The 14654-nt window shown below is 41.2% G+C and overlaps 1 protein-coding gene across 1 annotated transcript in view; it reads left to right on the top strand.

The window, feature by feature from the left end:
- Positions 1–313: 313 nt before the first annotated feature.
- DDX55 (DEAD-box helicase 55) overlaps positions 314–14654 on the top strand; it is a 23823-nt gene continuing 9482 nt past the window's right edge. The window contains exons 1-10 of the mRNA XM_033954587.1: positions 314–600; positions 4311–4361; positions 4460–4546; positions 5367–5458; positions 5543–5605; positions 6733–6882; positions 10385–10574; positions 13031–13113; positions 13570–13701; positions 13940–14032. Of these exons, the coding sequence (XP_033810478.1) occupies positions 505–600; positions 4311–4361; positions 4460–4546; positions 5367–5458; positions 5543–5605; positions 6733–6882; positions 10385–10574; positions 13031–13113; positions 13570–13701; positions 13940–14032 (1037 nt within the window). The 5' untranslated portion in view covers positions 314–504. The remainder of the gene's footprint in view (positions 601–4310; positions 4362–4459; positions 4547–5366; positions 5459–5542; positions 5606–6732; positions 6883–10384; positions 10575–13030; positions 13114–13569; positions 13702–13939; positions 14033–14654) is intronic.

The raw sequence follows: 14654 nt of genomic DNA, 5'->3' as shown, positions 1-14654 counted from the left end.
TGGGTAGAGAGTTGTGGTGTAAGGCTTGGTATAGGTGTGCTTTTGAGAGAGATGTAGACTAGTGCGGATGGATGTCACTGACACACGCTGGTCAGCAGTATTGCAATCCCCTGTGGGAAAATACTTTGCTGCTTTCTTTTAGCTCATTTCGATCCAAAGTGGCACCCGCTCAAAATAAGCGAAGCCCACGTTCTACGGAATTTTATCTGGTCAGAAAAAGAAGTGAAATCTAGATGCTGCCCTAGGTCGGCCCTTTTCTTTTTGGGAGGGGAGGGAAGGGGTCTGATTGTATGGCGCGGGTGTGGCTTTTTACCAGATAATATCCTCGAGGGAATTTTCAGCCGTTCTCTCGATTGGAAGACTTTTGGTGCAACCAGTCCTACATTTTACACACACACCCACCACTACCCGGAACCAATAAACGACAGTTCGCTTTTTAGCCCGGCGCTAAAAGAGTGACGCAGCAAGAGACCGGAAATCAGAAGATCGCGTGGTATTTCGGTCATGGAGGGTGCCTGGGAAAGTCTCCCGGTTCGGCTGCACGAAAAAGTTATGCAGACACTACGGGAGCTGCGCTTTACTCACATGACTCCTGTGCAGGTGAGCCCGGTGCACGCTGGTTTATGTAGTTCTTTCTCTCTAAGCACCAAAATACAGAAAAATGAGTTATGTGTCAAGAAAACTAGGACTGGCTCATATAGTGTCTTTGCTTTTTCCCCGAAGATGGATAGCCTGGATATTGTGCTGTGTAAAGAGGTGTTAGAGTTTCCAGATATAAAACTGCGGAGACTGGGGGATCCTAGATGTCAGGAACCAGGGGAAGCCACTGCATGTCCTGGATCAGTAGCATGGAATATTGCTACTCCTTGGGTTTTGGCCAGGTACTAGTGACCTAGATTGGCCACCGTGAGAATGGGCTACTGGGTTTGATGGACCATTGGTCTGATCCAGTAAGGTTATTCTTATGTTCTTAATTGAACCTTGCTCACACACAAACCTATTTAGATTTATTCATTAGTCTTTCCAAACTGAAGTTCAAGGAGAAGTACGTTTAGGTTATTTATTTAGATATTTTCCTGCTGAAGATGCCGTAGAATAATTCTAAAGGGCTCATTTATTAAGCTTTATTAATGCACATTAAAGGATAACTTAACATGAACAGTATTTATTAAATTATAAATACGGTATTATGTTAAGCATAATTATACCCCTGTGCATCTGTCAAAAAAGTAACCTTCAATAATTGAGGAATGGAAGGAACTTAGACAAGAAACAAAGAAATCACTCCATTAAATTTAAGCCACAATGAGCTTAATTTGATACTATAACTAGCGAAAGAAAAAGCCTCAGTTTATTGGAGAGGTGTAACCACACTCTTCCACCCAGACATTAATGGCAAAAAAACCTTTTTAATGATGAACTTTAATTTTGGGAAAACATGTTTCTTATAATGTTTGACTGGGGATTGGGGGAGGACTATTTTCTTCTTTTATTTTGTCTATAATAAAAAGTGATTAGAACGTCTGTTTGAGATAATTTATCCCATAGAGCCTGAAGTGTTCTCATGAACTCTTGACACTAGAGTGCTGGGGGGGGGGGGGAGAGATGGGAAGTATTGGTACGTTTTCTGAGCCTTTATGGTCTACACCAGGGTTGTCAAAGTCCCTCATTGAGGGCCACAATCCAGTCAGGATTTCCCAAGTGAATATGCATGAGATCTATTTGCATGCACTGCTTTCATTTTATGCTAATTGATCTCATGCATATTCATTGGGGAAATCCTGAAAACCCGACTAGATTGCGGCCTTCGAGGAGGGACTTTGACACCCCTGGTCTACGCGAAGAACCACACGGTAGACTTTCTTATCACCTGTTTTTCCCGATTGGGTTATGTAACCGAATGTTGTGTTTTTGTATTGTGAAATTTCTAAATAAAAATATTTTTAAAAAGTGGTTAGAAAAGCTGTATTGGTTGTATATATTTTGCATTGTTTTCTAAATAAAGAGTAAAACAAATTATGTTTAGCATACATTATTTGCACAATTACCAAGTTATCCACAACTACCAAGTTATCCTGTTCCAGGAGGAAGAACTTTTTGCCATTCCTGGTTTTGAACTTAAATCCTAAGTATTGTAGTATTTGTAATCCCTGATTCTGCCCATTGAACTCGGTGCAGCAGATCCCATAATATATCGGGATGATGTTATCAAAAATATGTATTTAGCCTATACCTTTTTTAGGTTGTAACAATTTTTTATTGACATGAAAAAATATAAGGCACGCATTAGTGAATACAGCAACAACAAACGCCAGCTCAGAGAAAAAGATACATCGGCTGCATACACCAAGACAATCATACCAAAGCATGTCACAAACACCAACCCAGAAAATCTCCCACCATCGCAAGGTCCCACCTCCCCCCAAACCTCCCCCCCATCAACACCCCCCCCCGACCCCCCTAAGGGAGTGGAACACCGGACATAGAAAAGCACAAACCCAATTCCCCCCCCCCCAGGGTCTGAACTCTGATGACCCTAGGGTGACAAACCCAACTAGGCATCCCCCTCCCTCTAAGCAGAGCCCCTCCAGCCCTCTACAACCCCCCTCCCCCCCTCAACCCCCCCCCCAAACCCCAGAGCAGAGAGACGTCGAGATCCAGAGCTGGCCAGGAGAAAGCCGCTTCAAGTCAAGGTGTTCAGGAGCAGGCCACGCCCCCTAGGAGACAAGGAGTTGACATATGGGTCCCAGATCAGCAAAAAGCTCCGCCGACGCTTAAGGGAAATCCCCACCTCCCGGGCCTCACAAAGAACCAACTCATGGAGAAGAGCCCTCAAATGCCAAAAAGACGGAGGACTCGAGGAAGTCCACTGCTGCATGATACAACGCCGGGCCAGGAGACACACCTTACGACACAGCCATCGAGCCCCCGGAAGCAAGGAACTAAAAGCTCCCGGTAAATCCAGTACCACCTGCTCAACCGTGCCCTCTACCGACGACTCCAAAAGCGAGCTCAAATAGGAGACAACCTCAGCCCAAAAAGCCTGCGTACACCAACAAGTCCACAAAGCATGCGCAAACGTGTTCGGATCTCGACCACATTTAAAACACAGGGGAGAAGCAACACCCCCAAATTTGAATACGGTAGTTGAGCTTGGGTGATATACCCTCTATACAAAATGCGAGCATAACATTCCTGCAACACAGCTCCTTGAATTAAACGCGGCAAACCTGCCAGATTCCGGGAAACCTCCCAAGTACCAAGGTCTAAATGGAGCTCTGAGGCCCAACTATCCCGAACCCCCGGACAATGCCTAGGAGCCTCAAAAGGAAGCAAAGCCCGATATAAAGCGGACACTGAAGTCTGAAAAGGCTCCACCTGGGCATACAGATCCCTAATACGAGCCCCCAATGGGTGCTGAAGGGCAGTCCGGGAAAGCGTGAGAATATAATGCTTAACTTGACAGTAAGCGAAAGTGTCCCCCCAGCAGTGCCCCAACCGCTCCCTCAAATCCGCTAAAGTGCTCAGGTCCCCATCGACGGTCAGCAGATGTTCTACCAAATAAAATCCCAACGTTTTCCAACGACGGAAAGTCGAATTGTCCGAGCCCGGTACAAAATCTGGATTGCCCATCAGGGGCAACAGCGCAGTCACCCGCGGGTCCCCCCCCAGGCGCCGAACCAGACCCTCCCACGCCCCACGCATGGAAGCCAAAAGAATTGAGCCCCGAACCTCCCGTGGCAAGGCCCCCCCCGGCAGGTGAAGCAAGGCTAGCCTATACCTTTTTAAGTAGTAGCTCAAAGTGACTTACTCTCTGGTATGCTAGATATTTCATTGTTTCCAAAATCTCCCTCCTGGAGCTGGTGAGCTTGTCAGTTTCAATGTGAATTTAAAAATAATGAGCAGTTTTGCATGTTAATACAGTTTGTGGTAAACTTCATAAGTAGCATTTTGTGTGAATAGTTGATTACACCTCTGACCTGTAGTTAATTTCTTGCCCTAGAATGTTGGCATGCTAATGAAGGAATCAGTACTCCCAAAGGTTCTCTTAAAGGATCAGTAAATTGTAAACTGACCCCCCCCCAATGTAGAAGGAACTCCATGGTAGGCATATGGGAAAGTGACATATACGCCCCCCTCCCCCCCAGTTAGACAAAAGTGATGTTTAAAGTGAGCCATTTGCAGGCCACCCTCATTCTTACTCCCTGGCTTTTATAAAATATACTAGTCAAGAAGTGCCATTTAGTGAATTGCAATTGGGGCGTATGTGAAAGATCTCTAACATTCTAATGATATCTAATGTTTATCAGTCTGCAGCTATCCCTTTATTTATGAGCAATAAAGACATTGCGGCTGAAGCGGTGAGTGCTTTTATGAATGCATCAGTTTATTTTTTGTGTATTAACAGTCTAGTAAATGATTAAGTGATTTTTCTTGTTATATTAATGATTCCTTTTAGATAACTGGCAGTGGCAAAACATTAGCTTTTGTAATTCCCTTGTTGGAGATCCTTTTAAGGCGGGAAGAAAAATTAAAGAAAATGCAGGTAAGCTATTAAAACTGATACCTTAATGACTATCCTGCTTGGTGTTCAACAGACAGAGTATAAACTGTATTTATAAGCATGAAATTTAGAAGGTTATGGCAGATGAGGACTGCATGGCCTATCATCTCTTCTCCATCTACTTCTTGTGGCAACGATTTAGACATCTATTGATGTTTGGCTTTCCCTTCATCTCTTTGCAGCTAAGAATTCTTAAATCCTGTTATTGCCCTTGCTTCCACTACTTCTGTGGAAGGCAGTTCCATGCATGAAAAAAAATTGTTCTAATGTTAACTTTTTGATCTCTCTTTTTGGAGCCCACTTTCACTAGGAGCTCTAAGCCACCCCCAACATTTAACCAAATTGCAGAGGTATGCAGCTTTGTGTTCCCTGATAGCTACACTGAATAGGTTGATATTTATATGCCTAAAGATGGCACTTAATTCCTTTTTTTATAAATTCTTTATTCATTTTCGTATGTTACAACAAGTGTAGCAAATAAACTCATTTAAAACTTAAAGATACACACTTGATTAACTCTCATATAAGCATCAAATTTAACATTTCATTACAAATTAAAATTCTATAATATTTTAAATATTATGAAAGAAATCTAACATTTATATCATTCTTATTGAATCTAATAATCCCTCCCCCTCCCTCCCTATTCAATAAATCATAAAATCATCTTTACTGTGAAATTATTGAAATACTCATGTATTATATAATAACAACAAGTAAAACCCACCCTTTTCCCCCTAATCAAATACCTTAACATGGGAAAAGTTAATCATTCATTACAAAAATCTGTTATGAAATGCAGGTTGGAGCCATCATCATAACTCCCACAAGGGAACTTGCGATTCAGATCAATGAGGTCCTCTCACATTTCACAAGACATTTCCCCCAGTTTAGGTAAGTGTAACTCCATGATATCCACTGTTTTACATTTCCTTTCTTCTTACAATATTTGAATGACACTTTTTTATCTTGTTTTAGTCAGATACTTCTAATTGGTGGTAGTAATCCAGCAGAAGATGTAGAAAAGTTTAAGGAACATGGGTAAGTTTTATGTGTTTGAAGCATTTTGGGGACTTTTGTAAATATTTTGAAGGGTTAGGAATGATATTTCTTTTTATGGGTAATAATAGTCCCTGAACATAAGTGAAGCATTCAGGGAATAGTGATCCTTCTTGCATGGGTAAGTGCCATGGTTATAAATCATTGCCTTAAAATTTCCAGTTCTGGGTCAGCCTGAAGCTTGAAAAAGGCAGCTTTAATGTTGGTATTCAAATAAGATGTTGACAAACATTTGTTCATCAGAGAGGATAGACTAAATCAGTTCACCAAGTTAATGAGATGCCCTTTCTAATATGTTTGGGAACCTGCAACTTTTGGGCTTCCAGCTAAATCAAATCAGGATTGGAATCCAGTACCAATAACGTTAAGTTACAACTAGCAGGGTTTTTTCCTCCTATCTTATATTCACTATAACATTTCATCTAGCCCTGTCTTTTTACCAGTAATCCTTGGCCAGGACTCCTTCTAGAACCCTGTAATATTGGACTCTAAAAAGATGTCATAATTGTGCGATGGCTGTTACTGTTCTTTGTCCCCCATCCTCTGACAAAGATGAGATATGGGGCCTCATTTGCATATCAGTTAAGAACTGAAAAGCAAGACCATGTGCAAAAACGCAGTTGCTCAATGATAGGGCCAGCCCTGCCCCCAGATGTAAAGATGCTGTCTCCATAGAGGTCCAGCCAGTCTGGAGATAAGGAGGCTTGATCCCAGGTCTCCGTACATATGACATTGGGCCAGCCTATTATAGTTCTTTTTAATTAAATAAAATATAGAAATGGTAGATTAGTGGTTCTCAATGCAGTCCTTGAGACATACCTAGTCAGTCAAGTTTTCAGGAGACTCACAGTGAATATGCATGAGATAGATTTGTCTACAATGGAGATAGTACATGCAAATTTATCTTAGGAATATTAATTGTGGAGATCCTGAAAACACAGTCTGAGTATGTTCCAAGGATTGGGTTGAGAAACCCTTGTGTTAGATCTTCCTAGAATGTGATGGTTTTTGTCTGTTCTAGATGCTTTTATTTTTGGTAAGATCTGGGCAGTTTGAGAGAGAATCTAAAGTGAAAATGTTCTAATGAGTTTAACACATCTGTCTAACAGTGGGAACATCATTGTTGCCACACCAGGCCGCTTGGTGGACATGTTCAGAAGAAAAGCAGATGGCTTGGATTTGGCCAGTTTTGTGAAAGCACTGGATGTCCTGGTTCTGGATGAGGCAGACAGACTTCTGGACATGGGATTTGAAGCCAGGTAAACAGTTAACAGAAATCGTTTGGGACACATATAGAAGGAAGTGATGGGAACAGGACTGAAGTCTGATAAATTGACATCCTCTTCCCTCAAATCTCACATCTGAGAAATTTATGTGTTCAGATACCTAAAGTGGTAGACTATGGGAGAGGGAGAGTCAGAGAATAGAGTAGATTGGATGGGTTAATGGGTTATTGTGGAAATGTTTTCGTGGCTGATTTCATTTGGAATATTGCGTTCAATTCTGGTCTCCTTATCTCAAGAAAGATATAGTGGCGCTAGAAAAGGTTCAAAGATGAGCGACCAAGATGGTAAAGAGGATGGAACTCCTCTCGTATGAGGAAAGACTAAAACTGTTAGGGCTCATCAGCTTGGAAAAGAGACGGCTGAGGGGAGATATGATTGAAGTCTACAAAATCCTGAGTGGAGTAGAACGAGTACAAGTGGATTCGTTCCATCAAAAAATGACAAAGACTAGGGAACACTCGTTGAAGTTACACAGAAATACTTTTTAAAACCAATAGGAGGAAATTTTTTTTTCACTCGGAGAATAGTTAAGCTCTGGAATGCGTTGCCAGAGGTTGTGGTAAAAGCGGATAGTGTAGCTGGTTTTAAGAAAGGTTTGGCCAAGTTCCTGGAGGAAATGTCCATAGTCTGTTATTGAGAAAGACATGGGGGAAGCCACTGCTTGCCCTGTATTGCTAGCATGGAATATTGCTGCACCTTGGGTTTTGGCCAGGTATTAGTGACCTGGATTGGCCACTGTGAGAACGGGCTACTGGGCTTGATGGACCATTGGTTTAACCCAGTAAGGCTATTCTTATTGTGACAGGAAACACACTAAACAATTACAGGGCAATTCTATAAGCTGGCTGGCAATTAGTGGTGCCTCTATTTGCACTCAGTACTATTCTATAAAGCGGCACCTGAATGTAATGGAGGGGCAATTTTAAAAATTCATCTTAAGTTTAAAAACAAAAAGCCTGCTCATAACTGTAATCCTTTGTCTTGTTCTTAGTTCCTTCTTTTTTTCTTTGGTCCCGGGTTCACTTTTCAGGGGCAGTGGGGCTGCTTGTAACACAATAAGGCCCAGATTCACTAAAATAATGATTCAATTGTCGTTGGCCGATTCTGAAACAGCAATTGATTTACTATCTTGTTTGCATGCAAATAATTTGTACGGAGGTGATTTTATAAAAATAATCTACTGATCTGAATGTACACCACTTCAGAAGTCTTCAGACTTGCAGTGTCTTATAAATTTAACGATGCACATCGGGAAGAATAATCCAAATCATAGTTACCTTATGCTAGGGTCCACCTTAAGAGTCAGCACCCAGGAAGAAGATTGGGTGTCATTGTAGACATTATGCTGAAATCCTCTGCTTCAAAAGGCAAAAAAAAGCAAATGGAATGCTAGGAATTATTAGGAATGGGATGGAAAAAAAGACCTAGAATATTATAAAGCTTCTGTATCACTTCATGGTGCGTCCTTATCTTGAGTATTGTGCACAATTCTGGTCACCATATCTCACAAAATATAAATGGATAGGGATTGGGACTTGTTTACATAAAGGTACATTTTCCCTATCTGTTCCGATGGGCTCTAATGTACCTGGGGCAGTGGAGGATTAGATGATTTGCCCAGGGTCACAAGGAGCAGCACGGGGTTTGAACCCACAACCTCAGGGTGCTGAGGCTGTAGCTCTAACCACTGCACCACACTCTCCTCCTATAGCGGAATTTGAAAAGTTTCAAAAGAAGAGCAATTTGCCTGCATAACGTAAGGGGCCATATACATAATTTTGGGGTAAGTGCACCCATAAGTTTATAGAAAAATAACACAAATTTAGTGCCGCTAACTGGAAATTACAAGTGAAAGTGTAGGTCCTATTCTGTAACATATATGCCAACATCACTTAATGCATAAATGTGAAGGAGATATAAACATGGACGGATCATGAATTCGAGCCAGAATTCAATTCAAACTATACTGTCTACTCTTCAAAGTAATTAACGGTACTGCACCCACCTACCTAAATGACCGCCTAAACCGTAACCTTCCAACCAGAACAAGAAGAACACTGACATCATTCGCATACCCACCACTCAAGGGTACTCACCGCAAAAAGCTTTACGATAGCCTCCTGGCAACACATGCTGCAAAACTCGAACCCTCCATCACCAGATTGTTAACCACAACATCAGACCTCAAGACATTCCGTAAAGAAATCAAAACACTGCTGTTCAAAAAGCATATACAATCTACCTAACCTCCCTCACCCCATCCCCCAAGAAACCAAAACACTGCCGTCCAAAACATCTTCCGATGTTACTAAGTCTTTACTATCATTCTGTTATTAAGTCTCTATCCTCAAACTGTATTCTCTATTGTCATGTACCATCCTGGAAATGTCCAGTTCTCTTCTTATGTAATCCGCTTTGAACCGCAAGGTACAAGCGGAATAAAAATCACTAATGTAATGTAATGTAATGTAATGTGTCACTGGAATATGCATGTGACTTATAGAATACTGTAAGTCATCCGCACTTCAGGCATAATTATGCACTAACAGTTACAACTGCTGTTAATCTGGTGACTTCTTTAAGCACACCAGTGCTGACGTGTATTCTTATTCTATAATGGAATCTTGGCATCAAGAAGCTTTTATAGAATTGGTGCTAAGCACATTTCATTGGGGCACTGAAATCTTGGCTCTTAATTTTATAGAATTTTTTAAACACATTTTCATTGGTTTCTCAGATACTGACGTATTTGTGACCATTTCTAGTAAGTATATGAGGTCTGTTGAAAAAGTTCCAGGACTGATTTTATAAAAATTTATTAAACAATTTATTCCATTGGGTCCCCTTCAAAGTACTCTCCTTCCTTACATATACACTTTTCCCAACACTGTTTCCACTTCTGGAAAGAGTCCTTAAATGCATCTTCTGGAATCGCCAAAAGTTGTTGCATTGAATTTTGCTTTATGTCTTCAGTGGTGTCTAATTGCTTTCCTTTCAGCTTGGATTTAAGTTTAGGAAACAAGAAGAAGTCAGCAGGGGCCAAGTCAGGAGAGTAAGGTGGCTGGGGATGAACTGTCATCACATTTTTGCACAAAATTGACAAATTTTGATGCATTAAAAACACCTTCCACAACTCATGATGTTCCCCATAAGTCACTTGCTACATAAGTTTCTGGTGCGGTCTTTCCCAATTTAAAACAGAACTTCATTCATGCTGTAGCGCTGCTCATTGAGGTCGCACATGATGAAAAATAGCCAAACATGAAAACACACTTTCACAAAACTGCTGTAGCTCAGAGACGAAAACAGAAAGGTTACTTGTGAGGTTTCAAGCTACTCTGTATCACCTAGTGCATCTCAAAAGAATTTCCTGTAGGCGCACAATTCAAACTGTCCTAGAACTTTGTGAACAGACCTTATATTTATCCTGAATGAAAATCTTGAAAATATATGGATGGATATGTTTTATTTTTAGTTTAAATACCATCTTGGAGTTTCTACCCAAGCAGAGGCGAACAGGCTTATTCTCAGCTACTCAAACCCAGGAAGTTGAGAACCTGGTAAGAGCAGGCCTCCGAAATCCAATACGCATTACAGTGAAAGAGAAAGGGGTGGCTGCAAGCAGCTGCCAGAAGACACCCACTCGCCTTCAAAACTACTACATGGTAAGACTTTTGTCCACTGGATCATTTCATATTTAAAGTGATGCTTGGATTGATAAGTTTATAGTACTGAAACATATTTACTTAACCTATGCGTTGCTGCATACCCACCCAAAATTCTGCTTGAAGGTCATCTCAGTATTTCACCTGAATCAGTTCTTCCCGCTCGTCTTCTCAAAACCACATTTGACAGTGGCTAAAGAGGCACTCCACACTTTACACTGTAAATGAACCTTGCTCTTCTACCTCTGAGAGACAAAAGCCATTTGTAAGGGCTCAAAACTCACTGTCACCTTCAACCTCAGAAACTGGGGATTACCAGCCTCCAAATAAGTATTTCTGCCTGGATATGGGACTACATCAACCTTTGCTACTGTCAGTCTGCCCTCACCACCTACAGGCTACTTGCTCATCGGTGGTGCACTTCAGATCCATTTTCCTCATAGACATATAGCACTGTTGCATGATCTTCCCTGCACACATTCACTAAATACTATTACCTGGATTCCAACTCAGTAAGCGGTGCTGCTTTTGGCCAATGGTGCTCTGTAATCCTTTCACATACTGACTCCTTGTCACCTCCCCCCACCTTTTTATAGGTCAACTATCTCCAACAACGGAGGCACTTTGGGGACCCACAACTTGGGAATCACCAACTAGTGTGACTGTATCTCTCCTGCTTGTCTGTGGAGAAAGAAAAGTTGCTTCCCTGTCACAGGTTTTCTCTAGAGACAGCAGGGGAATGCAGCTACATTATCCTGCTGACCTGCCTTTTTTTTACCTTTACCATACACTGCTGTAGGTATAGCTTGACCTCATTCCGCACCCATGGACTCTCTTGAAGGCGGAATCCTTGCACATGCTTGCAATTTCAGAATTTGAATCTGCTCTGGGAGAACTCTGGCATGTTGGCTTGGTCAGATAACATCGCCCAATTAAAGCAGCTTCATTCCCCTGCTGTCTACAAAGAACCTCCATTACACCTAAGCAGTTTCTATCTCCTGGTAGAAATGCATAAATCCACGTGCCTGGAATGCATTGGAGGGTCTTCAGGATAACAGCTAGTGGCTGATTTCAGGGACCATGCTTGCTGAGCTGTAGGAGAAGCTCTGGTGCATGGGTCCCAACTGTGAGAACCAGCTCTGCAATGACCATAATAGGGGGGAGGAGAGGACATAAAAAAAGGGAAAAATCCCATGTAATGAAGGCTCATGATACCAAATCCTAGTTCTGATTCTAATTCAGCTGGAAGTATAAAGAAGGAGCAGGAAACTGCTGGATGAAAAAAAAAATCTGTGTATTCAGGCAAGCATTTACACTTTTCCATCTACTTTTCATTGAGTCTTTTTACTTTCATAGTGCGTTCTCACTATTTACATAAGAACATAAGAAATGCCTCTGCTGGGTCAGACACGAGGTCCATCGTGCCCAGCAGTCTGCTCACACGGTGGCCCAACAGGTCCAGGACCTGTGCAGTAATCCTCTATCTATACCCCTCTATCCCTTTTTCCAGTAGGAAATTGTCCAATCCCTTCTTAAACCCCAGTACCGTATTCTGCCCTATAACATCCTCTGGAAGTGCATTCCAGGTGTCCACCACACGTTGGGTAAAAAAGAACTTCCTAGTATTTGTTTTGAATCTGTCCCCTATCAACTTTTCCGAGTGCCCTCTTGTTCTTTTATTTTTTGAAAGTTTGAAGAATCTGTCCCTCTCAACTCTCTCTATGCCCTTCATGATCTTATAAGTCTCTATCATATTCCCTCTAAAGTCTCCTCTTCTCCAGGCAGTATGGTTCCTGAAAGTAATTGTGAATTTGTGTATAACAAAATAATGCATTTATGGGAAAATAGATGTTGGGTTCTGGCTGTACATACGGCTCCTCAAAACCGCAGAAAGTGAATAATGGATCCTATAGGAAAAAGAAGGTTAGGTTCCTGCATGGGGCAGCACTTAACAAAAACCATACAGAACATTCAGAACTTTGCAACTAGCTCCCTGGATGCTTGGTGGCCATTTTCATAAGTGAAAGCTAAGAAGAAGATTTTTAAATGTGCAGATCCACTGGTGCAGAGCGAGGTCAAGTTGTACTACAGCAGATAAGCGAAATTGTGACTATTGGATGTGTGAATAGCGGGAACACACTGTACATTTAATTACTCATATTTCTGAAAAGAAACTTCAGCGTACACAAGTTATTTTCCTGTTTAAGTTGGTTTATAATCTAAAGTGCACATGAGGTAATGGAAGGTGAAGGAGTGTCAGTGGGAGAAGCAGAATTTGAATCCTTGCTCTTTGGACTGCTGCTCTAACTGCTGGGCTAGTCTTCCACTTCCTCGCATACTTTGTGTTGTGTTTGCCTCTGTTTTATTTTATTGTTGTAAGGAAAGCCAGTCAGAAATAAATACTTTTACACATATGGGGGGTTTTAAAAATTTGTTTTGTTTTCCACTTTATACAGATATGCAAAGCAAATGAAAAATTTAACCACCTTGTGGCCTTCCTTCGCCAGCGCAAGCAGGAAAAACATCTCGTCTTCTTCAGGTGACCCCCAGATTTAAAAAAAACTCTTATGCACTGTATTTAGGACACAGAGCATCGCTAAAAGACTTCAGGGAGAAAAGTTTGGATGCAGAGGAAAAGAATAAGGTCCCCTTAAGATTTTGAGGGTGGAATCTTGAATTCTTAACCCTTTTTTATATTCAGGATTAGCAGGTAGGGTTTGGAGATTCCCACCAACTATATGGTGGCTATTTGGTGGATGTGCTGCTATGAGGCCAGAGCGGGTAGGCCTGAGCCTACTCAGGCCCACCCATGGCTATGCCACTGGGATAATATGGTAATATGGAAAGGTTTAAAACCTTTGTGTACACTGTAGGAGCTGAAAGACTAGCAAAGTTACATGTAAACAACCTTGAAGCTAACCCTCTGATTTTATTGTTAATATATAATTCCACACAAACCCATTAATATTCTTTTTATTTTTGCTCTTTCCTGCAGTACGTGTGCTTGTGTGGAATATTATGGGAAAGCCTTAGAGAGCTTCATAAAAAATGTGAAAATTATGTGTATTCATGGAAAAATGAAACACAAACGGAACAAGATTTTCACAGAATTTCGACAGTTGCCAAGGTGAGCTTGCTATGCACAGTGCAACTGAAGTGAATAAATGAAGAGAATAAAGGGGGAAGTGTTACTGCTCTCTGATTGGCTTCCACCCTATGCCAGTTATTTAAACGTTGCATATAAGTTCAGGCTAAACACTGTACCATTATTTTAAAAATAATAGCAGTGGGAAATGGCTGCAAAAGTTTGATTTGAGAGGCCTATGGATACATCACCCTGGCATGACCTGTTCTTTTTATTCCAGTGGAATTTTAGTGTGCACTGACGTGATGGCACGTGGTATAGACATTCCAGAGGTAAACTGGGTTTTGCAGTATGATCCTCCAAGCAGTGCCAGGTATGGTGCTTTTTATGCTTCATGTTCTAGATGTGTTCTCGTAACTAAACCTTTTGTTGACAATTGTAACCTGCCTTGAATGTGTGTGTGTTTTTGGGGTTTTTTTTTTTTAGGAAAGTGAGCTAAAATTTTTGTTTGTTTTGTTTTTTTAAATAAATGAAACAGATTATTTTTTAGGCAAAAGGTCCAACTTCTTTCTGATGTGGCTTTTCCACTCAGTGTAGGAGAAAGGCCTTTCTCCAGTTGAAAACTGATGTTTTGGCTATTGGGATATCTTTCTTTTGGAAATTCCCATGCAAATGCTTCCTGCGTGTTCAAGGGAATAAATGTGGGCCTTTTTTTTAATCCTTCCCAATTGGACAAGTTCTTGATTGAAAAGAAGAATATGATTGTTAAATAGAATTAGCCTATTTATTTATTTAAAAAATTTCTATCCCGCTTATCAACTAAGTGGGTAACAATTGATACATACATAAAAGTGAGAGGGGGGAAGGGTTCCCAACATCATATAAATGACAGTTATATATCCATGAAGAAGAGAGAAGTAATTGAGCTATTTTTACAGGCATGTAACTCCCCAATGGACATTAAGGCCTGGATTCTTGAACTGGTGCTCAAACTC

This window comes from Geotrypetes seraphini, chromosome 8 (genome assembly GCF_902459505.1).
Source record: "Geotrypetes seraphini chromosome 8, aGeoSer1.1, whole genome shotgun sequence".
Taxonomy (NCBI): Eukaryota; Metazoa; Chordata; class Amphibia; order Gymnophiona; family Dermophiidae; genus Geotrypetes; species Geotrypetes seraphini.
Note: the sequence above shows the minus strand (reverse complement) of the source record. Positions and strands in the feature narration are given on the sequence as shown.